This window comes from Cyprinus carpio, chromosome B3, assembly GCF_018340385.1.
Source record: "Cyprinus carpio isolate SPL01 chromosome B3, ASM1834038v1, whole genome shotgun sequence".
In the NCBI taxonomy this organism is placed as follows: Eukaryota; Metazoa; Chordata; class Actinopteri; order Cypriniformes; family Cyprinidae; genus Cyprinus; species Cyprinus carpio.
Genome location: NC_056599.1, coordinates 19,045,937 through 19,071,843, shown reverse-complemented (window position 1 = coordinate 19,071,843; position 25,907 = coordinate 19,045,937). Strand labels below are relative to the sequence as shown.

The window sequence follows — 25,907 nt, the reverse complement described above, 5'->3', positions numbered from 1 at the left end:
AATTTTGAAATATTCAGCAGTCTTAAGCCCTATTCGGATGGGACTAGTTTTCTAAACTACGTTTGAGTTTCGATTCTTACCACCTGACATCTGTGATTTTCATGTACCAATTCGGACGGGACTAACATCTCCGTGTTTATTACAGAGGTGGGAGGGTCTGTTTTGTGCATCTGGGTGTCACAGAGATCACGCGCTCTGTATACGTACATTGCATATAGTAATTCAGATTGATTACCATAAGTATTAGTACACAATAAATACTAAAAACTAAATGGCTAGTGTAGCAAAACCATGGTAATGTGTGGTTTTTTAGTTTAACTTGTATTTTTTTTTTTTTTTGTAGTAGGCTAAACCCATGTTTAATTTTCATAAAGGTACATCTGTAATTAAAACTTTATGTACCTGAGTGCATAAATGAACGTGAGTAATCTTACCTGATGCTGATATTACAATAGCCAGTATTAACAGTTTACGTGATCTGGCTCTTGATTTTATTATTTTTATTTTTTTATTATTATTATTTCTTAGCCGGTGTTGTGCCCAATTCTGACCCCCTGCTAGATTATTACCCCCTAGTATTGGTAGGTTTAGGAGTAGGTTTGGGGAAGGGGTTAGGATTAGGGGTGGGGTTAGGATTAGGCAATCAGGTAGCGATTTGAACGAGGGGGTAATAATTTGGCACAGGGTCAAAATTGGGCAAAACACCTGTAAGCAAATATGCGCGCGGTAAGAGCATCTACAGTAATTCACGTTGGCCAAAACAGTCAAGGAAACGCGTTGTGAAATAAAATATCACTGGCAATCACAGACATTCGCATTCGGACGGGATTAGTTTTCTCAGAGGATCACTGAGTTTGCTGAAAAACAGTAGGTAATTTGCTCTGGAATTATCACAGAGGTTGTGTGAGAAAAACACAGACATGGCAGATTCGGACCGAATTAAAATCACCAAGTACGTCTGTGAAACACAGATTTCTCTAACGACCCCCTGTAAAACTAGTCCCGTCCGAATAGGGCTATAGAATAACAGTAGTGTGAATTTTCTCTGTCCCTCTCACTCGCTCGCTCTCTCTGTTTGGACTGTAGTGTTTTGGATGGCTTTCTTTAAGTAGCAGCCAAATCAGTTTTATCAGAAGGAAACAGAAGTCTTTAGTTTTAGCCATGCTTTATCTAGTTCAGTGGATTTAACGGGATAGTTTCATTAAAAAAAAAAAAAAAAAAAAGTTAATATAATCACCCTTATGTTGTTCCACACTTTCTTTCTTCCATGGAACACACATATTACACAGATTAGTCACACTGCTATTTTCCATATAAGTCTAAATTTAATGCCATACATTCTTTATTGCTGTGCCTTGTGAATGTCTATTTTGCATGTGAAAAGTGCCCTATTTATGCCCCATCTCTCTTTTTGAGTGTACTTAATCAATTTGATGGAATTCACAAAAGGATTTTGCACTTCAATGTGCCACAAAAACAATTTAAAATGATACTGAAGTGATCAGGAATCCTACTAAAAATAAACTTCTCCCACTCATTGGATTCCTTCAAAAGGACAAGCAGAGCTTCTCAACACACCCAGAAACAGCTCAAGGTTTTCATTTCTAAATGCAATAGCATAAAGCAATCAAGCAAAAGATGGGAAAATTGTATTCTGCACGTTATGACCCCTTTAAGTCAATCTTGACTGCAAATCTTCAAAGAACTTGTATTTCAGTCACATTTCTGCTTACTCAAACTGGAATGCATTGATCAGTTACAACGCATTGGACAATCAGCAGGATTTGGCATCAGTGTTCAAAATACTGTGTTTTTGTGCCATATTTGAATAAGTAAGCACAAATGAATTTTGACAGCTTATCTATCTGATCTTTATCTCTAGGTGTACAACCTTCAAGGCATCAGGGAGATTTACTTTAGTTCTAAAGCACAGAATAAACCTCATCTCATGCCAAATATTCTTGAGGCTTGTAAGAATATGGATAGATGTTTGTTTATCTCCAAAGATGGCAGAAGGAACACCGTGAATCTGAACACTCACAGGCTCATTTGCATCTTCCAGCAGCTCTCTGGGGTTTTGTGAAGCTGGCTGCATCACCTCTTCTCCAGATGAGACAGATGACGGCAGTACAAAGAGCTATGGCTGCAACACAAGTGGCACCTCATATAATTCAGCAATAAAACAGTCATACAACTCGTGAGTCTCTTCTGAGTGCTCCTACTCACCGTACATCTGCTGATGGGGAGCAGAGTGCTTGAACTGTCCACTGAACACGAATAGATTAAATACCTCTCGCAGCCTTTAGCCTTTGGTCAATGAAATTAAATCTGGGTTCAGAATTCCACAGAGACCTGCTGCAATAACAAGACCCTCCAGTGGGGAGAAGTTCTGTTGGATTATACGGTTATGACAGCCAGGTGAGGTGTTTTTTTTTTTTTTTTTCTTTTCTTTCTTTTTTTCTTTCTTTCTGTATTGCATTACATATGTGTCAAATAGGATGACATCTGGAGAAGAAAAATATAACATCCTTCTAGTGTGGGCAGTAACATCATTGATTTTTGTGGGATGTAGTAGTTTTAAAAAAATGTTAGAGATGGAAAAGGTATGATTTATTTATTATTTTTGTATGTATAACGTACACAGGTATATAAAGATTGAATGCAGTTTCTTCTAAATTGCCATTGGTTTTATTTTTAAATTAGAACCGGATTTTTTAAGTAGTAAAATTAATTTTAAAGTAAATTTGTTAATTTATTCACTCTGTATCCTTTTTAAGTTTTGTTTGTTTGTTTGTTTGTTTGTTTTCAGTTAGACCCAGGTTTAAATCAGGGACTACAATGTTAAAAAATCTGTTTCTTCGATGTTTGGATATCATGAAATATAATATTTACTTATACTTACACATGATAATGAAATTAAATTGTCAAATTGTCAATATTCTATTACAAAATAAGCACAAAGCAATCATAAAATCTGATGCATTTTTGCGTGGTTTTATTTTTTATTTATTTTTTATTTATTTTTTTTTAATTTTTTTTGGTATGTCTCTGCAGTCAATGCCTGATGTGATTGACAGGCTGCACATTATTTTTGCTTGATGAAAAACATGAAATCTGCTGGGTCTTTGGTCTGACAAGCCATCTTTGAACCCCATAACTGTTAGCCTGCTTGATTTGGGCAAAGTGTAATTTCTTTTCTGAAATATATTTGATGTGGCTATTCAGCAATTCATTTTGATGAATGCAAAAGAACTCAAATCTTGATCTAATTTTCGCTGCTTGCTATCCATTTGCAGATGCCAGGATCTATCTGTCAAAAAAGAAATATGGGTTATTAGAGCAAGTATGAGCATTTGTGAAAGAAACCTCTGACCTTGAGATTAAAGAAATGTTAAATGCACCCTGCTCCAGTCAGTCAGCATTCATTCATACTATTAATAAGTCAGATATTTCACTAATACCATACATCATCTCATAATACAAGGCCAAGGAGTAAGTGGCTCTTTGGATTGATCATAAGCAATCAGTTTCTCAGCTCAGAACTGTGAAATTTCATGTATGATGGATATAGTTACTGATTCCTCAATACTGTTGTAACAGCTCATTTTCATTCATTAACATTACAACCAAGGTTTCCTTTAGTTTGTTATGGTGTCAGGAACCCTTAAACGAGTTAGTCAACTGAATTGAGTGCACAAATCCTGCTGTGTACTACTACAAATAGCACATTTCAGGGTCTAGCACATTTCAGGGTCTTTAAAAGTCAGAGTTAGGGCTGTTAAACATAATAATTTAGTGTGATTAATTAAGTAAAAAAGAAAAATAAATAAGTGCAATTAATCATGTCTCTGACCTGTGTGTAAATTCTTTCCTCACTAAACGTCACTTAGAGCTGCAGGCAACACTCTGAATATTTATTTTACCCATCTTGAAGATCTTTAAAGTTCGTTATGTATTATCATTTCCTCTAGTCAGTAGATAAATTAATCATACGTGACATAGGGTGATAATATTTGCCACCTAATATTCTGTGTGAAGGCTCTGGTATGATAAATTGTGTTTCACTGTGGTCTGTACTTTAAGCTAGTGATAGGTTTGTAACATATTTTCAATGTTTTCATTTGCCACAATAATATGCCCATACATCATCTTTCTCCCAGACCTGTACATGTACTGTATTTGCACTGCTTTGAGCATCCGCTGTAGATCCCACCTTAGCACATGCCACAATTTTATTATCTTATTTATTACCTTCAGCAAGTGAGAAAACAAAGCCAAAATCCAGACATTTTAGGCAAATTAGAAATCCCAGCTAGGACATGTCTGGGAAAAGAGGATGTATGGTCATCCTATAATAAAATGACTTTGAATAATCTTCCTTTAAAGGGATTTCTCAGCTAATATTTAAATATTGCCATTGTACCACATGTAAAGCAGAGGACTCCAGAGAACTGTTATCATAAGGATCATGACAATATGGGTGCACTCTTTCCTTTATTTCACAGTACTTTGTCTGAAAGCAGGTAACATAGTTTTAAGAAATACAAAATAACACTCATTGTGCTCTTGTTTGTATCTGATGCTCTCCGTTCACAGATTTCCCAACATTTCTAAGTTGAATGAGATACAGGAGTGCTACACTATGCAATATAAAAACATGTAGGTTACTTGCTAGATTACCTATAAACCTGACAGCTGTTGAAATCTACTGAAATGTATTTTCTTTTTAAAAAATGACAACAGATGAAGACTTTTCAAAAACATCAACACTTAATGAAAAAAAATACAGTTATACAGATATTTCCAGAAGATTAAGGCGGTTTAAAAAATAAAAATAAAATAATAATAATAATAAAAAAATAAAGAAAGAAATCGGACAACCCAGTTACTTCCTGCATTTCTCTAAATAGCTGATGTACAAATCCAGTGGCAACAGTTCAGCTGGGTAATTTAGTCTTTCTTACTCATGTTTCACCTTTCAGATCAGCAGTGATCATCACAGGGTCTGTGCAGTGGCATTCAACATTTACAAAAGCATTTTTACCCGCCAAACAGTAGAAAAGCCTAAAACAATACCCTTAGGTTTATAAACGTTTTTTTTTTCTTTGTTTTCTGATTGATTAAATATTGTTGACAGAAATGCCAAATGCATGAAACTGAAAAGAAGTATGAATATCAAAACTCAGCATACAGCATGAAAAATGGGGATTATGTGGTTGTAAAAAACAACAACAACAAAAACAGCAAAGAAACTGCAGCTGAAAAGGCTGCTTTATGTATGCAATACATTCATCCATAGGGCTGTTGGCTCGAGATTGGTGGAAACATCTGCAGAAAAATGTGTGATGAGCTGCCACCCAAGCACTTTGGTTCACGATCAGATAACCCCTCACTACTATTAGGCATCGTAAGGTCAAAGCAGAAGTGCATGTTTTGTGGAGTGCTTTACTGGTAAACAAATCAGACATAAATGTATATCAAAATGCTCTACCTATTTTTCATTTTCTTCCACTTTGACACTGAAATGATGTATGGAGATGTTTCATCTACACCATCCCAACCAAACTGATTCACTTTGTGGTTATGATACACAAATGTAACATCATGTCAGCCTTTGTGTGATATTGTGCAGTCTGATCAGTGGCATGGATTAAACAGAAAATTGGCAAAGCAGGGTAGCGTAAACTGTGGCCTAAAGGAAAATATGCCATTTCATTGACCAGTGCAGTGTTTATCCATCAGGACGGTAAACATTCATTTAAGGACAGATAATATCACAGGAGCTAACTCCGAAATCCATGGTCTAAACCTGAATCATACACATTATAGATTTTTTTTTTCTCCATTTTTTAACAGCAAACGTTGCAAATATAGAAACAGTATCTGTACATAGTTAATTTGTATTTAGAACAAACTCAAATATTGGGAGAAAAATGGTCCATAAATGACAGTCCTGCAGAAGAAATACTACGATTTCAGAAGATGTCTTGTCACTGTTGGATTCTTTTTAGTCTCACAGTACACAACAGCAAATCCAGTCACAGGACTTGGCCATGCGGTAATCAAATACTAAAAATCCATTTCAACATATAATATATATATATATTCTCCTCTTGTTGCTTTAAGTAACATCGTTTTATTTTGATACACAAACCTTTTTCCCTAAGTTGAAATTCACTGAAGTGTAATATTTATCCATTAGAATGTGATTTCACTAGATTAAAGATTCCTTCTGGTCCTGTTCATTATAGTCCATCAAAAATGAAAAAGACACAGACAAACACTTGAGTAGATTAAGATTTTTGTTGAGCTGACACTCCCTTCCAGTAATCTAGAATGTCATGCAGGTCTTCATCCTTAGCAAACTGCACTTTTTTCCTCAGAGCGTGGCCTGCGGCCATGTACTCCTCATCTTTGTGTCGCTTGCGATGGAGTTTAAAGCGCTCCCAGATGCTGTGCGATGGTTTGCAGTAGTACTCGGGACTAGACGAGTAACTGAGATTGTGGTACTGGGGAGAGAGCTGCGAGTAAGCCAAGTCTCTGGCACGAGGCCGCGTCAGGGGCTCCAAAATGGAGGTTTTCCGACTATCCGGTTCTTCCAATTCTTCAATTTGGTGGGCATCAGGGTAGGAGTGCCGATGCTCACTATACTGACGGATCTTCTCCGCCTCTGCCCTTAGTATCGCAGCTGCGGGTGTGATAGTCAAAATAGTCTCCCCTGTGGGTGAAATCTTCTCTATGTACTTCGACTCTGACTTGTAGGACGCCTCTGAACGGTAAGGCCTTGGACTCCGCATTGGCCCACCAGTGGCTGTACTCGGACGCTTTGGAGAGGCATCTGATGCGTGATGTCTTTGTAAAGAGTGGTGGTAGCTGTCCTTGTAGACAGGTGACAGGAAGTTAGACTTGCTCTGAGGCTGCTCTGAGATCAGTACCAACTGAGGTTCAGCTGTTGACACGGCACCAGATTTCACCCCTTGGAAGGAGGTGGACTCTGATTTCAAAGCATCTATGCAATTGTTAATAATCTGGTTGACCTTGTCCACCTCCTTTGCAATTGTCGAGATCTCGGCAACTGAGCCTTGGCTGTTGCCAGGCATGGACATCTCACATTCCCTTCGATCTGGGTGCTCCCCTGTTCTCACTTCCATGTAATTCCCTTTGGCCATTTTTGGAGTGTCGCTGATGTCTTGCAGTTTGTATTGCTCAATTTCACTGGCGGAAGGTAGATAGGGCATGCGGGTCATGCTCTCCCCAGTCATCATTTGCTTTTGAGACATTCTATATACCCGCCCTCCAGCTCACCCACATACATAATCTAAATCAATTATGTTCTTCTTTAAGCTGCCTGCCTTTTTGTGCTTTTCATCTTGTTGTCTCTTTTTTCGCAAGCAGTAATACACAATCCCTAAAACAATTACCATACTGAAAAGACATCCTAAGATAGTCATTATGTAGTGAGTGGCTGATGCATTACTAGTTGCAGGCTCTTTCCCATTCCTAAGCCCAGTGGATAGTGTCAGACAAGTATGATTGAAACGTAACGAGTTTCTTATGGAAGCCACACAGTAGGTGTAATCGGTGTGTGGTTTCAGGTTTTTCAGTTCAATATCCTCCTTCTGCCGCTTCAGATTTTGTATATCCGTGAAGAAGCTGTTGTTGTACAGGACAAGGATGTACATCTTCTTGTAGGGGTAAGGTATCTGAACAGTGATTACTGCGTTCATGTGAGACACTTGCTTGAGTTTCATGATTGGTTTCACATCTAAGTCTATGTACGTGGGACTGATGCTGATTCCTTCTGGTTCAGTCCCTGAAGGACAGTCTTCCAGCCCACACGGTGTCGAGTCTGGAGGGTAAGTGGTGGTCTCGGTAGGCACAGGGATGTACGTAGTCACATAGTCCTCCGTGCACACAGTGGACAGCATATGCAGAGCATTCCGGTATGTGGGATTGTTCGGATTCTGGCTTAGGAGACTGTAGCCCGAGACCCCTGCAGGAGAATCGCACACCATCCGTTCACTTGTCCTGTTGGGAAAGACTGAGAGCCACTTGACGAACCCCAAAAGCTCACAGGAACAGTTGAAAGGGTTGGTGTAGAGTTCACAGGTGGTCAGCTTAGTCAGGCTGGTGAAGGTGGACCCATCCAGCACCTGGATGCGGTTCATGGAAAGATCAATGTTTTCTATGTTTGGGCACTCCCAGAAGGCATTGGGTGTCACAGTCTCAATCAGGTTGGCCTGGAGGTAGAGGTACTGCAGCTTCCCCAAACCCCTGAGAATCCCTTCGGTTAAGTTACGCAACTTATTGAAACCCAACTGGAGAACCTGCAAGTTGAACTGGGCTGAAAAAGCCCCGTCCTCAATGTAATTAATCTCATTCTTGGTCAGATTCAGGTATGTGAGGTTGGTAAAGCGGCTAAGGGCAGAGTAGTGGATGCTCTTGATCTTGTTTTCATTCAATCGAAGGTCCACTATGGTGCTGTTGATATGCTGAGGGATGGCCTCATAGGGTGGCTGGTTTTGGCTGCAAATGGCAAGCCATACAAAGCCCTTTTCACCCTCTATGAGCCAACAATCCCCCCTCACTTCAGCTATGTGAGTCAGATAGATTATGGCCAAAGACCAGAAGAAGGCACTCTTCACCATGCCTCCAATACTAGCTCCTGATGCCCTCCTGGAAGCCATGAGCGATGCCAGTTGGTAGCAGCTTGGGGTACCACTTGAGTTTGAACTAGGCTGGATGGAGCCTCACAGTATTTAAGTAGGGTTATAAACCCTTTCCCTTTAGCCAAGGGACAAAATGTCCAGTGTCTGGTCCAGAGAATTATTTCACATGAGTTGAGGGTTTCTGCTCTGATATGTCAGCCCCTTATTAAATCTGCTGACCATAGCTTATGCATTTACAGGTTAAGTCTCCAATGGAGAAGTTTTCACACTAGTGGAGTGCTAGAGCTGGGTCTTAATGTTTCACCAATTCAAAATGGCCTGTACTTATTTCCCCAGGGTAGAGCATTGTTGATGGCTTTCATCCTCTTGTCTTTTCTTCTATTCCACCATTTTAGTCTCATTTATAGGCCCAGAGGTGTACCCTGGATAAGAAAAGAAAAAAAGGAAGCATTGACTGACGCTCACAAAGTCTTTAAATTAGAAAAGCAATATTTGAAAAACAGTTCAACATGCGACAGCGATGAGATGGTTCATACCATACATTGTGGTCTGCAATGTATGTGTGCAAGCTCAAAGGAATAATTCATATTGTTTCATTGTATTTATTTCCCTGACGTCTTACTCATATGAACCTGTGGAAGGTAAAAGAATAACTTTGTTAGCTGACCATCAATTTATTTTGCACACAATATTCCTTCCCTTCAGTTCCTGTGACATATTGCTATTATCGTAAACCATTGGCCAATTTCCACCTGACAGATAAAAGAAAACAAAAGTGTCCCTTTTCTCCCTCCATTAACTCCGAGACCATCAAAATGAGCATAACTAATACTCAGGGGATGAAACAGATCAATTACACTTCATCCTTTAAAATGTTCAAGTGAAAACAACCAGTACCACTTGAGACCAGTTTATCAAATTCAAATGCATCCATATTGCATAGTTTGGAAGAATTGCATCTAATCTTTTAGGATATACTCAATTTGGGCCCAAAAAAAAATCACCTGATCAATCTAAATACAAAACAATTTCATCACAAAAATAATACTACGGGTGATTCTATACTACATAAGCTGTTTTGCCTCCAAATTTTTATACATGCTTTTTCTTGATGCTCATTTATTTTAAAAATGAAATACTCAGCTATGAAGCAGAAGGAAATCACATGGGAATAGTATTTCTTTGAAAGGCACTGTCCTCACAGAGAGAAGGTATGTTCCCTGGGGTGGTAGAGACAAGAGGGAGCTTCAGTTCACAGTCATCCCTGGCAGGCTTTGCAACCACATTGAGACAGCTCTAAGCAATGTTGGCTGTATCACAAATCATTTTCTGAGTTAAGAGAGGATGGGAACTGGTTTGAAAGCAAAGGGCTTTCTTTTCACTGCACTCCTTCTTCTAACCATGGACATAAAGACAATTGCTGTGTATGTGCGAGTTTGTATTTTGCAATAACCTGAGTGCTATGAATTGTCCTTATTTCACTTTACTACTACAGTAAAGGAACAATATATTGTCCAGTAACTAAAAAACACTTTGTCCTCTATTGATATCACCGCAATGTCAAGTAATGCACGTTACCTACATTATCCATCCAATATGAATAAAACTAGAACAGAACACAACAATGGAAGCACAAAATGAAAGTCATTCATTATTGCACTGTCTCCTTGAAGCTGATGAAAGCTCCTAAAAGCCTCTTCACTAGATGGAGGAATCACGAGTAAATACTTTGCACAATATTGAATTCTTTACAGTGATTTCTACTGCACTAAACCTCAATCTAATTGCCCTGTCTGACTGACCCACTGTAAGCCTTAACTTCAGCTGGCTACTTGCCCTGCGAAAGCCAAGATGACTGGCAGAGAGGGAGCTTGCCGATTTTACACAAGTAAATTATGCAAGGAGGCTTTCACTGAAGAGGAAAGAAGCATTTCTCAAGTGTATAGATGGACACGGTTCATAAAGCCCTCGATGGAAAGCATGTGGATCGGAGATGGGATTTTACTGGGCTTTGACTGGGTTTCTCACAAGTGATGCATTAGATTGTCTATTTGTAAGATCACACTATGGAGTAAACCACAAACAACACGGGATGCATCTTATTAAATCTATTTTAATCATTGTCACTCAGCTAAATTCTAACACCATTTCTACACCGGACATGACAAAGCGACCGTTGCAAATAATTTGTATTTTGTGTCAGTACATCATAAACAAAACAAGGCATCAGTTTACTGTCGGGGTTTTGTCACGTCATGCCGCACCACTGCATCCAGTGTTGATAGCATCACTGATTATAATGGGCTCTATTTAAAATCCCATTTAAACCTGTAAATAAATAGTTTTAGGAAACAAATATTGTTAATGTTAAAGAAAAATGACAGAATGTCAGTATGTCAGTAATCATGTCACTGATAATGTCACTCTTTGTACTGAGTATTCTTCTTCCTCTTAGGCTAAAGAGTCTCTGTGGATCATCTCAAATCATGCTGGAAAACATGACTGTTAGATTTTACACACATTTGTGGAGTTCATGCAGCTTGATTGTGGCTGTCATTAAAGCGAAATAATGAGATGCCAAATCAGACATTCTTATTTATTTTTCAACTACATTTTTTCACTGAAATTGTTGTTTTGATAATATAATATGTATATATTTTTTAATTTAATTTTTCTTTCTTTCTTTTAGTTTTTATTTATTCCTTATCAATTCTAGAAAGCAAAAAAATAAAAAATAAAAAATAATTTATGATCATCTCAGACTTTTATAGCGCTCTGAATCTATGACAAACACAACATGAATCATATTTTCCCACATACTGTCGTATTTCACAAGAGATGATAATATCATCACAGTGGCTAGTGAGCAACTTGCAAGAGTTGGACAAGGAAACAGGCGATGTGGTTATTTATAGAAATACATGTGTACACATGACAAGTGCACTCACATTCCCACCTTGAGACTTCAAACTTGCAAGATTCTCTGTGTCTATCACTGAAAAGTTACATTCATGACAAACTATGAATCACTGAAGTGAATTGTTTTGATAGATATTACTAGTTTCATCAAAATTAGAAAAATAATTTTCATAGCTTGCCTGTGTAGATATAAAAGAGGGAAAAATGCTAAAATGTAACATTCAAACTTTAATTTACTTGCACATAAACTTCATAATAATATTTTTCATTGTAACAATTTAAATGCAGATCTTGTCAGTCAAATGACAAATGTATTGCTGTGCTCATTTTCAATGACATGCAAATACAAATTATATATTGACTTCTAAAGCCACTGTTTGTTTAATCCACAATTTACTTGCCTGCCACAAAATATTGCAAATATTGATATAGGTGGTTAATTAATCAGCAAGCATGATGCAAGTAATTTTATTCCATTTTCTTTTGTTTTATTTTATTGGTAGTCTGCCCTAATTTTAATTTATGTGAAACGAAGCCAACATTATCATATCGCATTTCTTTTAACAACCACTTTCCTGCCACAATGCAATCAAATTAGGCTCGTCATGTGGTTAAAATTCTAAATTCTAGAATACACCAGTGAAGAAATTTTCCCATGCAACCCCATTACAAAGAGATATATGAATATATTTTCCTGGTGTTTGCATTCGTAGGAGTGTGAACAGCAACCAGGCTACTGTAAAAGAATGTATAGTCAGTAGGGTAATGTAATTGGAAATTTTCAAAAAAAAAATATATATAAAAAAAACGTTTTCCCCTTGAGAGCTCCTATTATTTGCTGAAGCTCAGCACTTCTACTCCGAGGTGGGGAAAAAAAGTGTGTTCACGAGTACCATGCACCTGCCTTGCCTGCTCACGGCCCATATTTTTCTCTGGCTACTGATAGGACAGTGACTGGACAGGCAGGTGACAGGCTGATAGACAGCTTCATCATGCCACACTGCTTTCTGGATGGTTTAATCCTCAGGCCGTGCCGCTACCTGCTTTCAGCTGGCCTGTGAAAACAGATATCCTGCTGCCCAGAATGGCAGCTGCTGACACGAGAGCCCTCAGTGTCACGGACAGGTGCAGAGCAGGAACCTCGGCAGGTGGATGCATTCTATGGTGGATGGAGATCAGAATGACAGCTCAAGGTAATGGAAGCTACAGCACCGATCAATTGGATCCATCAATGACACTTAAAGATCAGAGGTCATCTTCTTAGTCAGATGACCTTTCTCTGTTTGGTTTGTCTTTTTTCAGACCTGCGAGCTAGTGTCTACGTTAATAAGACTGAAGTCAGACATTGAGAAGATTAACCATGGGACAAGACAGATGTGCATTGATGAACTTTTATCATATGATGGTTCTACATTTACATTTACATTTAGTCATTTAGCAGACCTTTTATCCAAAGCGACTAACAAAGTAGAAGCTATCAGACCAACAAGAGAACAACAATATACAAGTGCTGCGATAAGTCTCAGTTAGTCTAGCACAGTGCACACAGCAAGGTGTTTTTTTTTTAGAAATATAAATAATAGAATAGAATAGAATAGAATAGAATAGAATAGAATAGAATAGAATAGATAAGTGCTAGTATTAATTGGTCAGGTGATGGCGAAAAAGATGTGTCTTAAGATGTTTTTTGAAAATGGCTAAAGACTCAGCTGCTCTGATTGAGATAGGCAGGTTGTTCCACCAGCTGGGCACAGTCCAGGAAAAGGTCTGTGTGAGTGATTTTGTGCCTCTTTGGGATCGCTACACTAGGCATCGTTCACTTGCAGAACGCAAGCTTCTGGAGGGCGCGTAGGTCTGAACTAGCGAGTTTAGGTATATTGGTTCAGCGCCAGTGGTTGTCTTGTAAGCAAGCAACAGTACCTTGAATTTGATGTGAGCGGCTACTCGCAGCCAGTGCAAATTGATGAAGAGAGGTATGACGTGAGCTTTCTTCGGCTCGTTGAAGACCACTCGGCTGCTGCATTCTGAATCAGCTGCAGAGGCTTGATAGTATGCAGGAAGGCCCGCCAAGAGAGCATTATAATTATAGTCCAGTTCTGCATTTTTTAAAACAAAAAAGACATTCCACAAGGGTTGTCTTTTTATTACTCAGTGAACCTTTGTACTTAGTTTCCTGTTTGCAACATAGCACACTAGGGGTGTTTTAGACAAGCAGTAAAAAATCTGTTTTGGGGTGTTAGACTCAAAAATGTTTAGATGTTTGTAGTCTGGAGAGAGTTTTTTTTTTTTTTTGTCATTCAGGACAAAATGCAAATCTAACATCATAGATTGTGATAGTGTATGGAACTACACTGAATACTGACATATCCATTCACTTACTCTTTGCTTTAAGTGACACTTACTGTATAATGAGTAGTGAATATTGAATGAGTGAACAAATGCTTGACTCTTAGCAAAATGCTGACTTACTCTACCATTCAAATATTTGGGGTTTTAAGATTTTTTTAATGTTTTTGAAAGAAAAATTTTATGCTAACCAAGGCATAAATTTAATTGAAAAAAAAGTACAGTAAAATAGCAATATTGTGGCATATCATTCAAATTTAAAATATTAGTTTTCTATTTTAAAATAGTTTAAATATATTTCTATTTAATATATTTCTATTTTTCTATTTTAATATATATTTTATTGCTGTTATGAACGTTACTCCCATCTTCAAATGTCACATGATCCTTCAGAAACCATTGCTGGGGAAAAAAAAAAAAAAAAAAAAAAAAAATATATATATATATATATATATATATATATATATATATATATATATATATATATATATATTATATATATACATATATATATATATACAGTATATTATTAGTTGTGCTGCTTAATATTTTGTGGAAACAGTGATAGATTTTTTTCAGGATTTTAATTTTTTTTTTTATGAATAGAAATTTCAAAAGAACCATGTTTATTTGCAAAGTTCTGTACAATACAGATTGTGTCAAAGCCGCTTTAGTGTGTCAATAATGCAGAAGAACAATAGTAAACACTCAATTTTCAGTTAAAGGCAGTTCATCATTGAATTCAGTGATGTCATCGTCCAGCTCAGTTCAGTTTACTTTAAATAGTATCTGTGGAATCAAGTCGATGATATCATTGGAAATTAAGTGTCCCCAACTAAGCAAGCCAGAGGCGACAGCGTTAGGGAACCAAAGCTCCATCAGTGACAGAATGGAGGAAAAAAACCTTGGGAGAAACCAGGCTCATATTTTCATATCATATTTTGGCACCTACACAATTCTGAAATTACACAGTTAATCCTGAGGTTCAGATTTGAAAAACATAAAATATTTATGTGCAGTTGGAACAATGCCTTATTTCTGCCACTTTTTTGTTGGCTCTGTGTCAACTAGTTGGGAATCACATGGCTTCAGCTGTCCTTGTTCTATACATGGTAATAGCTGGAGGAGAAATTCTGTCCACAAACTCTCCCAGTGCAGCTGCATTGCATTCGTTTTGTATAGTGAACTGTAACGGCCAAATTTATTTTTGGAATTACATTAAAGTGAAAATAAAGTGATCCAGGAGGCCATTGCATTCACAAACCACAAACAAACTGTGGGTATCTGAGATGGTCTGAGGTCATTTAGAGTCTTCAAATACAAACTTCAATTTGTGCCAACCACCCTGAAACTAATGAAGAAGCATATAGAAACTATAAGTGAGTGTGTCATGGCTGTTTTTGTATTGTGGCAATATCCACACTTGTTTCTCACCCACGTCATCTCAGTTGTGCGGACACTTTCCACTCACACATTCTCTGTCAATGTACAGCTTGTATAAACAGCAATGTATGTTGCACAGTATGTTGAGTCCTTTACACAAGGTAAACAATGATCCACCTACTAGTAAAAAGTCACACCGAAGTGAAGTATTAATCCGAGAATTTGAGTTTTTTTTTAATATAGATTCATACATTTATGAATTAAACAGAGTCATAAAAGGCATAAAAATTCATAACCTCCAAACAATTGTGTTTGAATAAATCCACTTTTGATCCATTTCAGAGAACCAGTGAAAGTGAGATCTGGACAAGAGGACAGAGTCACAGAGTGGCCAGTGTTAACAGTTGTTTTGTCTGAATCTGAATGAGGCCTGAGGGAGGGATTATATGGAACTGCTATTCAGTGTCGGCTGGGTATGCTTTTGGAATTAACAGCGGTTTACCAACAATGAACATTTCTATCCTAAACTCAAACATTATGCCAAGCATAACCACTTCCCTTCCCGCAAATTTTGCCCTCTCATCGGCCTTTTCTGCATGTTCATCCACACATATTAATGACTCTCGCTCTGCATATGCCATTAGTGGCTGCTGGCAGGCAGGGCTACAGAAATTCACTTTGTTTTTAGGGGTGCCTGAGGAGGAGCACGGACAGCCATGTGTTGAGAGCGGCTTGGCATGAGCTATTGGATGGATGTGAAATTGGTTGGACTGAAAAACCTGTCTGGATGTGGCCAGAGCCTCTCACATCAGTAATGGTGCTATGCAGTGACATGACCATAGTTTGGGTTGGAACAGCGTTTGAGATGGATCCTGAGTCCCTCTGAACAGATGCTTCCCATACAAACAGAAAAAATGAGGCAACTGTGCTACAGGGACTAGAATTCACTTACGGTCTTAAAGGGATAGTTCACCCAAAAATGAAAACTCATCCTTGCGACCCTCACATGCTGTTATTGCCATGGAGCACAAATCTTTTTTTTTTTTTAAGAATCTTCACACAAATCATAGCACTGCATTCTCACATATGATGTAAACGAATGTGATTGTACTAAAAAATCAAGACCTGCGGCCTATGGAACTTTTGATTAAATTTCAAAATTGCTGTGTGTCTGCTTACATTTCTCACACAAAACTATTGTATGACTTCAAAAGAAGTGAAAAAAAAAAAAAAAAAAAAAAAAAAACGGTGTCCTGGTCCAGAGGTAGTCGTGGACGCATTGTGATGGGATCTCAGTGTAATGTAAACACAATCCAGCCATCGTGTCTGCATTCGCAGGTGGACGTCATTCAAAACACCACCCCTCTCTCGTGAACTGTCAGAAAAAAAAGACGGAGAACACCCGTGTGGAGACTATTGAGAATCCTACTTGTAAAATGTCCCGCAACTGAAAATGCTTTTCAAAAGAAAACGCACTAATTCAGGTTAACTTTGCACCGGGCCATTCTCTGCAGATTTATTTAAATATTGCGCGGGAAAGACAGATCCGATCGGTTATCCAGATAGAAAAGTCAGTTGATGTTGGCAAGTTTAAATGCGCCATGTTCTGATTGTCTGATAATCCGATCTGCTTGATTGGATCACGGTGATCGCATGTTAATGCCAAGTGTAAACGCAGCCTTAGTTCTTGCAGTCTCTACTAACGAGCTGATGAGTGGAATCAGATGTGTTAGATAAGGGAGACATACTAAAAGTACAGGACAGGGGGGCCTCCAGGACAGGTTTGGGAAGCACTGCTGTATACTAAAGTGGGTTAGACTTTATTTTAAGGTGTCCTTGTTACAGTGTAATTATACATTTAAGCACAGAGTAATATTAATTAAAGGTGCAATAGGTCGTTGTCTTCAGAAACATTTTTTGTTATGCTGGTTAGCATTTTCCAATATCTCCTACTTTACCTTTAACTACATGCATTTACTATATGGTTAGGGTTAGGATTAGTGTTTTCTTGGGGTTACTTTCAAGTAATTATACATAATTTATTGTTATTAACAATAATCAAAAAATTGTATCACTTCAGATTAGGGAACACTGTTCACTCTTCACTATTAACTAGTTGCTTATGAGCATGCATATTACTAGCATATTGGCTGTTTATTAGCACTTATAAAGCACAGATTAATGCCTTATTCTGCATGACCATATAGTAGGTCCCTTAATCCTATTACCTTAAAACTATCTTACTAACTAATAATAAGCAGTAAACTAGGAGTTTATTGAGGGGAAATTCTTAGTTAATAGTGAATATGTGTTCCCTGATCTAAACACAACATAAAATAAACAATATAAACTGTATTCTCTTTTCAGTGGGATAATAACAGCGTACAGGTGGCATTAACAAACTTATTTAAAGATGACAAAACTTTCTCACCCTTTTCAAATATTCTACATCACTAGCTGTTTCAATAATAAGCTATGGAATTCATAATTCTTTGAAGTAATATTGCTTTTGAAATGCATCGAACCAAAAGAAACCCCCATGGGCCGACCCTGGGAAATGTGTCACTTAAAAGGTTTTTGACTAAAGTGAATCTGAATTCTTGCAATTTCCAAATGTCAAGAGCACAATTTCCAAAACCTTCTAATCTCACCTTTGGGAATTCAGAGTGAGTGTCAAGAATAGGTTTGTGAAAATATCTGGATTTCTGCATCGATTACTCATAAAATGCAGTCTGACCTTAATTTAACTTACAATTACAGACAATCACTATCTGCCTAAACAAATAACACAAATGAGTCTTCAGCAATGTTTTCATAACCTTTTCATCTAATTTTTAAAATGTGTCTTTTTTTTTTTAAGCCTTTGGAATGGAGGCATTGTTTACACTAACAAACCTTTCTCGAGAAGTAACCGGGATTTGTGTGACTTTATTTCAAAGGCAGGGCACCTGTGCAACCCACACTTCTAATCTCATCTCCCTAATTGACTTCAATTAGCATTTGGAGAAGCACAGAGGTTCACTTACTTTTTACATCCTTGTCTTGTCAATGATCACTCAATGTTTTAAACAAAAAATAAATACATAAAATAATAAAAGTCTGATATAAAAACTCTTTGTATGTTTTTAATTTAGTCAGATTTCTATAATTGTGCAACTGATGAAGATCCCTTTTTTTTTTTTTTTGGAATATCAATGCAGACACATTTTATGAGCATCAAAGCAACAATATAGACATTTTTAAATGGTTTACAAACATATTCTTGCCACTTTAAGTCAAAACTCATAGTTATAAATCCAGTGGGACTAGTTTAAGATCATGACCATCATCACTCACCCATCCTCATAATTCTCTTCATCATATATATATATATATATATATATATATATATATATATATATATATATATATATATATATTTTTTTTTTTTTTTACCATAACCATTTTAAACTGTAATTTGGGATATAAAAAATAGACCAGTTGAGGGCTCACTCAGGAATACTGGGGTGCTCTTAAAGCAATGAAGTTCTTCCATGGCTTAGTCTCCAACTGAGCATGAAAAGAGAACAGAGAGGCAAATTATAGAGGCACTTTCCCCTATCCTTTACAAAAACTTTACCTACCAAACTCAAATGTCCATGAAACGAATATGAGAACTCCATCTGGGCAAAATGTGAAGTGGGATGACTGATGGCTTTAATGGGCATGAAAAAACAAACTCCGTCCTGCGGCCCATTCTCCCAAGCCTGTGACCTTTAGAACAACAAAATGGCAAAGGCCAAGAGTGTGTATAACCTCAGCCGGCAGGATACGGAGGCTAGACCTGCTTTAGGTAAACTTCTGGGTAAACCAATAGAGACTGGACTTATTAATATAACATAGACATGCTGTTTGGCCAGCCTGACTCGCTCCAGTTAGACTGATTTTACCACAAAGTGTCGGCATGCATTACAGATGAGCTGCATAACTTGTAGGAGCAAACATGGAGTATGTTCACAATGGACCCAGATGAAAATAAACACAATCTGCATAAGCCATCATTTATATTCACATTTTGTTCCTTATGTTTTTGCTTGCGTTTGGCCCCAAGCTCCTTAAAAACATACTGAATCTCTTGCAAATATTAATATAAATGATTCCATTAACAACATGGGGCATGTGTTGCTGAGGAAGACTATACTCCACACTTAAATGAGCTACATAAACAAATGGTAATAGTGTCTGTAGGGACCCTTCCTAGCTCCGCTGACTCTTCTGTCCATACCTCATTAATAGCCTGAGTTTCCATGGTCCAGCAGAGGCCATGTGTGCTGTAGGCCAGAACAGTCAGGGTTTTCAAGCCACACGGAGCCTCCTCTGGGAGCGTACAGCTGCTCCCTGGTCTGGGTGACATTTCACTTTGGCGAGCATGCAGAGCAGTGATGGCTTTTTCTGTTGTTCTCTATGCACAACCTAATGAGACGGCTGTAGATAAACTCAAAGGTTTTCACCACGCATTAAGTACTAGTGAAATGTTCATTGTTCTGACCATTTAAAATGTTGCAGCAACAATTCATTAGGAACGAAAATGACAAATGAGATTTCTTTAATATCTCAATTGTTTCTACTAGACTGCAGAGAAATTATAGGTAGGGAGTTTTGAATCCTGCTTTCTCCTGACCAAAGACAACAGGAATCTCACAAGAGTCTCCTCCAGATTTTCAGAAGAAATCTTAATGTCACACACTGTCAAAGAAACAAAGGTCTGCAATCAAGTCATGGGATTCAATTTGAACTCAAATATTTCTCATTAAATAATTCCTAAAACAAATGATCTGAGCTTTAGAGTACATTGTGAGGTAGATTTACATTTATACTACTTTTCAAACAATTGGGGTTGGTACAGTAAGATTTTCATCTTTGTGAAAGAAGTCTCTTCTGCTCTGCACAATCTGACTTTGCTGCAACCTAGAATTAAACTGCTGGCTTTGGCCATAGGAGAACGGCACACTATTTTAACACACTTTCTCCCTGTTTAATACTGTAAAGCAGCTTTGGCACAATCTGCTTTGTAAAAAGCACTATATAAATAATGGTGACTTCACTTGACTTTCACCAGCTAAAAATTTTTTTAGCCGGTTATTTCTATCTTTTGCTGTAGTGTGTCAGTAGGAAATGTCACATGTCCAAACATTTATTTTGCCAATAAGTGTAATAATCCAGTGAGATTTTTGTTTGCACAAGGAGTCTGACAACAGCCAGTGCTCCACACAGAGATCTGATCTCTTCATCATCATCCAGCCTGTCTGGAATGACATGAAGAAACAGAACAAACTGAGACAGACTCAATCCAAAAGAACTGTGGCAACATCTCCAAGATGCTTCAAGAAACCTACCTGCAAAACTACAGTAAAAGTACTGCACTTGTGTAAAAATGTTGTAAAATGTGGATGCTGTCAAAAATAATGTCATAAATAGATTTTATTTATCAATTAACTTATATTAACTAAATTAAATCAACATTTGGTGTGACCATCCTTTGTGTCTAAGGCAGCTTTTGTCCTAGGTGCACTTGCGCATAGTTTTTCAGATAGCTTTGCAGGTAGGTTTCTCGACGCATCTTGGAGATGTTGCCACAGTTCTTCTGGATTTAGTCTGTCTCAGTTTGTTCTGTTTCTTCATGTCATTGTTATGATGGCACATTTTGAGTGTTTCTTCCACACTTAGTTTGTAATAGTGTCAAATCTCAGGTCAAGCACTATCTATTATATAATTTAAACTCACTATACTACACCCACATCAATAGTTGTATTTATTTATTTTTTGTTTCTCTAAAAAATCTTAAGAGAGAATCTTTAGCAAAACATAACCGAGAACTCATTTGAGTCTCCTCAGCTGCGAAAAAGCAACCTCTGAGCAATGATATTATCCTCTAGACTGTTTGCCCACATGTGCTCTGACTCTAAAATACTAATAACTGCCAGTGAATACTTATTGAGATCATCTATAAATCTTCTAGATCTGCATCATAATCTGAATTATACACATATATCTATTCAAAGCAGTGCTGGAGAATCCCATGTGAGTAGTGATGGCTGCTGGTGGAAATCCTGTTAGACTTCTATAGAGCCTCGAGGGTTCAACACTCTGTGATGAGAACATCACTCTGAGCAAAGTGCAGTTGGTTGGACCTTCACGCCTCATAGAGGACGCAGATACACCGACTACTGTAACTATCTCACCACCCAAGACCCGTCAGCAGAACTGTCAGACTGAACTGCAGCAGTGGTGGGAAACGTTTACAATTTAAAAGGGGTCATGAAATGTCAAAATGTCCTTGATATTTACCCATATAAGAGGTTACGCTACAATAAAACAGTGCAAGTTTCCTTAAAGCTAACTCTCCAGTTTAAAAGATGAGTTTCCACTTTTTAAACTGCCTAATTTGTTATACGGTGCAATGAAGATGTTAATCACGGTTGTGGGCATTTAATTATGCTTCTGAAAGGAGTAAAGCACCTTAAATTAAAGTGTTTGTGACATAGAGACAAAATGAGGATGGAAAATGATCATTTTGCAAATATTTGAACTTCTTTGATACAGAAAATGTAGAAACATAATACATTGATCTAAAAATGCTTTTCATGAGGCTTTTAAGAGTTTGCTCAAATCCATAGTTAAAAATGTAATATATAGTATGCCATTTTCCATTCTACTAAGTTACAAATTCCAAATTACAGCTCTATATCCTGCTTGCTATCTTAAATTAATTAGCTCTTTTTTTAGATTTCTGAATTCCACACAACCTGAACCACAGATCCTCCCCGTTGTTGCCCCCTGCCTCTTTCATCTCTATCTCCGCCCCTCCAATTACCCAAGTACCCCTTTTCCTCCTTGTCATTTTCCTCATATTTTCATCCCCACCCTCGTTTCCTTTCGTCTTCCTTCAGCTGCATTCTGAAGGTGTTTGAACCCCTCTGAGGCTGTCCCGCTATGGTGTTCTTTGAAGTCATTTCGAATTCATACGTGTGTCACAGGAAAGCATAAAAGAGTTGCACAGAAAGGGCTCAGAGGTGCTGAAACAATTCAGTTGTAATGAAGCCAGCTCTCGTGGGAGAGGAGGACATTCGGCACATCGAACCCTCAAATTACTTTCGAGTGAGAGAGAGAATTATGAGGAGGTAGGAGTCGTGCTTCATTTGTATCAGATGGTATTAGCGCTGTACGTTAATTACCGGAGAAGAACTGGCTGGAATTGAGTGTCAGTGGTCCTGCCCTGGCCAGACCTCTCCGTGTGAAGGGAGCTGGACTTTCTCTCATGACTGTGGAGACGCAATTTCAGGTCCGGCTTTCAGGTTCACCCCAAACGGCTCAGTCAAGATCACAGACTGCCTTGGGGCTCCGCACACTAATTATCTTTATCTAACTTTCCTTGCTGATAAGTGAGCGTCATTGTGCCGATTCAGGGTACTTTGGATTCATTTGTTTGTGGGACAAAGCCTATTATTTCCGCATGCCCATTGGCGTCGCCTGCAAATATAAACTGAAGGTGAAACAGATGACCGGATGACTCTCTCCATATGTTACACTTAATGTTACCTTGCAAAGTCTGTCAATTTCATTTTCTTTCACGGGATCTGAATATTTAGATATGCTGTATTTAACAGCGACATTCTGGCAGCACATTAGTGCTAATGTGCCTCAAGGACAGATCACTAGACATTGTGTATTTGATGGATTTTAAAACGAGCATGTTATGCCGAAAAGGTTTTTAAAAACTTTTTCTTTTTTAACATGACCTATTTAAGGTTTATACTCACTGCCTCTATTATTTGATTTTACACAAAATGTCTATCTATCTATCTATCTATCTATCTATCTATCTATCTATCTATCTATCTATCTATCTATCTATCTATCTATCTATCTATCTATCTATCTGTCTGTCTATCTGTCTATCTATCTATCTATCTATCTATCTATCTATCTATCTATCTATCTATCTATCTATTGCCATGGGTTCCCTTAAGATTTTACTATTTGTTTTGTATAATGGGTTTTTAGCTTATGAGTAAAAAAAAAAATGTCTTTAGTACATTTAGATTGATGATATTTGGACGTTTTGCACTACAGTGTAAATTACACACAACCATACTGAAAACACAAATAGAAATGGTTTGAAATAAGAAACTACATAACATTTGGACTGTGAGTGTGTGCAGTTTACATTGTACAACAAAATAATTATCAAGTTATGTTTCCTACAGACTATTTACTCACAAATTGAAAAACCTTATCATAAAAGCCCATAGCAAAATCTTAAGGGAACCCATGGCGAGTTAGTCTTCTGGGTTGTAATGTTATGGAGATAGCACTCTGTTGCAACATATGCACAAAAAAAAAAAAAAAAAAAAAAAAAAACCCTTTAGGATACTAATCATACTTACTATAAATATAAATATGTACTGTAGCTTACTGTATGGTCTATGACATCATATCATATCATCAAATCAAATCATACCATCATCGTCTTTTTTATTGCAAAAATATAATTATTTGTTAAGTAGGTGTGGTTTAAGTGTCAAAAAGTTTTTTTCATAAAAAAATATTCAGTACAAAAAAGGACTTGAAACATGCTTTTTGACAGGCCTAAACCATGTTTTGTTTATCCATGTACAGTTTTGACCAACGTTTTTGTGACATCTCAGAAAAACACTGCTATGTTCATGACATTAGGTGCTGTATAATTGCAAATTGTTTATTCAAGACTAAATGTATATTTTAAAATGAAAGATAAAAAAAGCATACTGTTGAAGTCAGCCCTGTAGACAACTGGCCTAAGTAAAACCTCTAGGGTTTAATTTAGAGGAAAGGAGGAATATTTGAATATTGAATTAATGAAATGCACAATTTTACCGTTTACTGCTAGAATGGATAGACAGGCCAGAGAAAAGGGAAAGAAGAATGGCATCAGAAAAAATGACAAGAGGCCATTAAGACCTTCATCCTCATGGCAGCACCAAGACTCATTAAAGGTGAAGTGTGTAATTTTGTTAGCACACCATACTTTCTCCTAATTCACTTAGTATGCAAAGACAACCATATGTAAATCAGAGAGTGTAAAACCTGTGTTGCTATCAAAACACTGCTCTGTTTGTGCAACCAACATGATCAGCCCAGCAACAACATCTGCTCAACCAATGGCATGAGTTTGGAGCGAGACTATCAGTTTGACCAACCAATAGCAGATGGGGGAACGTTTGCTTGCTTGAAAACATTAATTATTTTTGTAATGGCATTTGGTGATGCTAATGGTGCAGGAATTATACACTTTGACTTTAAGCAACACAAGATAGTCATTTATGTTCAGGATTCATCTAATACAAGTGCTCATACAGTAAACCTTAAAATGCTTAAAAACAGCCGCGAGAACAAAACCTTCAACGTCCCATATTTCCTTCCTAGCAGGTAATTAAACTTAAGGATATGACAATAATCAGGTTGTAAAGCACCTGTTTCTCCATAGAAATGGTGTCAATCTATAACGGGACTAATTTGATTCAGCACATGAAATGTGCATGATGAACGGAGGAATAAGACCTGCAGGTTTTAATGCAATTTTCCAGACCATCAACTTGTTCGCCCGGTGCTGTGGCCTTTGCGTGGAGCAGCTGCAGGCAGAAGGATGGGAGCTGACTCCGTTCCCACTGCTGACTCAGGATATGGAAGCCTACAGGACATCATCAGCCAGCTCCGGTCCAAAAACCGGAGATGGAAAGAAGATGAGACACAGTTTGATGGGTTAATGTGGCCCTATGCACCATCTGGTTGCTCTTTCATTTTTGTCATCCAACAAAGAAGTGCTGGGCCATCGAAAAACACCAAAAAAGAAATGGTCACAATTTCAGGACAGTTCACCCAAAATTGAAAAGTGTCACCATTTATTATATTCTGTATTAAATATTAACAATATACAGTATTAAAACGACATGAGGGTGAGTGAATGATGACAGAATTGCATTTATATTTGAACTATCCCTTTAAAATGTCTGCTTTATTCTGACCATTTATAACTAAATCATGTCTCAGAAAGAAATTTGGGGTGTTACGCCATACTTTTCTGTAATTGTTATATATAGTATTCCTTTGTCTTTTTTACATTTGTATTGGTTTCGTAAAAAAGATGAATGTACTCTAATCTAAAGGATGATACGTGGTGGTTGCCAAACCACTGGATGTGCAGTAAATACGTGCAGTGCACCGTAAAGCGTTCATTAGAGTGGAACCTCTTACAGCACAGAAATACTGGACACAATCAAATATGGCCCTAAAAAGCCTGAGACTGAATAACCTCCGTAAGGAATCCCTCTTATGTAAACATGACACAGCAAAACACAAAGCAAGGGCATTGTGCTGCTGCCATGGAAACCTCTTACGAAGCCTCATTATTACCAAGTGAACTCATAATGGGTTCTGGGCATAACATCTGGTTACTTGGAGCCAAGCATATTGCTAGCATGCTCTTCACCCCCACAGGGATTAACCTCAAATCACCATCACGACAAATAACAGCATCAAACAGACATCGTGTTCATGAGAAAACTTGAGAAA

The 25,907-nt window shown here is 37.6% G+C and overlaps 1 protein-coding gene across 1 annotated transcript in view; it reads right to left on the bottom strand.

The window, feature by feature from the left end:
- Positions 1–4,475: 4,475 nt before the first annotated feature.
- Positions 4,476–25,907, bottom strand: part of LOC109051912 (protein ELFN1-like) — a 93,340-nt gene continuing 71,908 nt past the window's right edge. The window contains 2 exon segments of the mRNA XM_042720096.1: positions 4,476–9,091; positions 9,206–9,301. Coding sequence (XP_042576030.1) covers positions 6,294–8,687 — 2,394 coding nt within the window. The 5' untranslated portion in view covers positions 8,688–9,091; positions 9,206–9,301 and the 3' untranslated portion in view covers positions 4,476–6,293.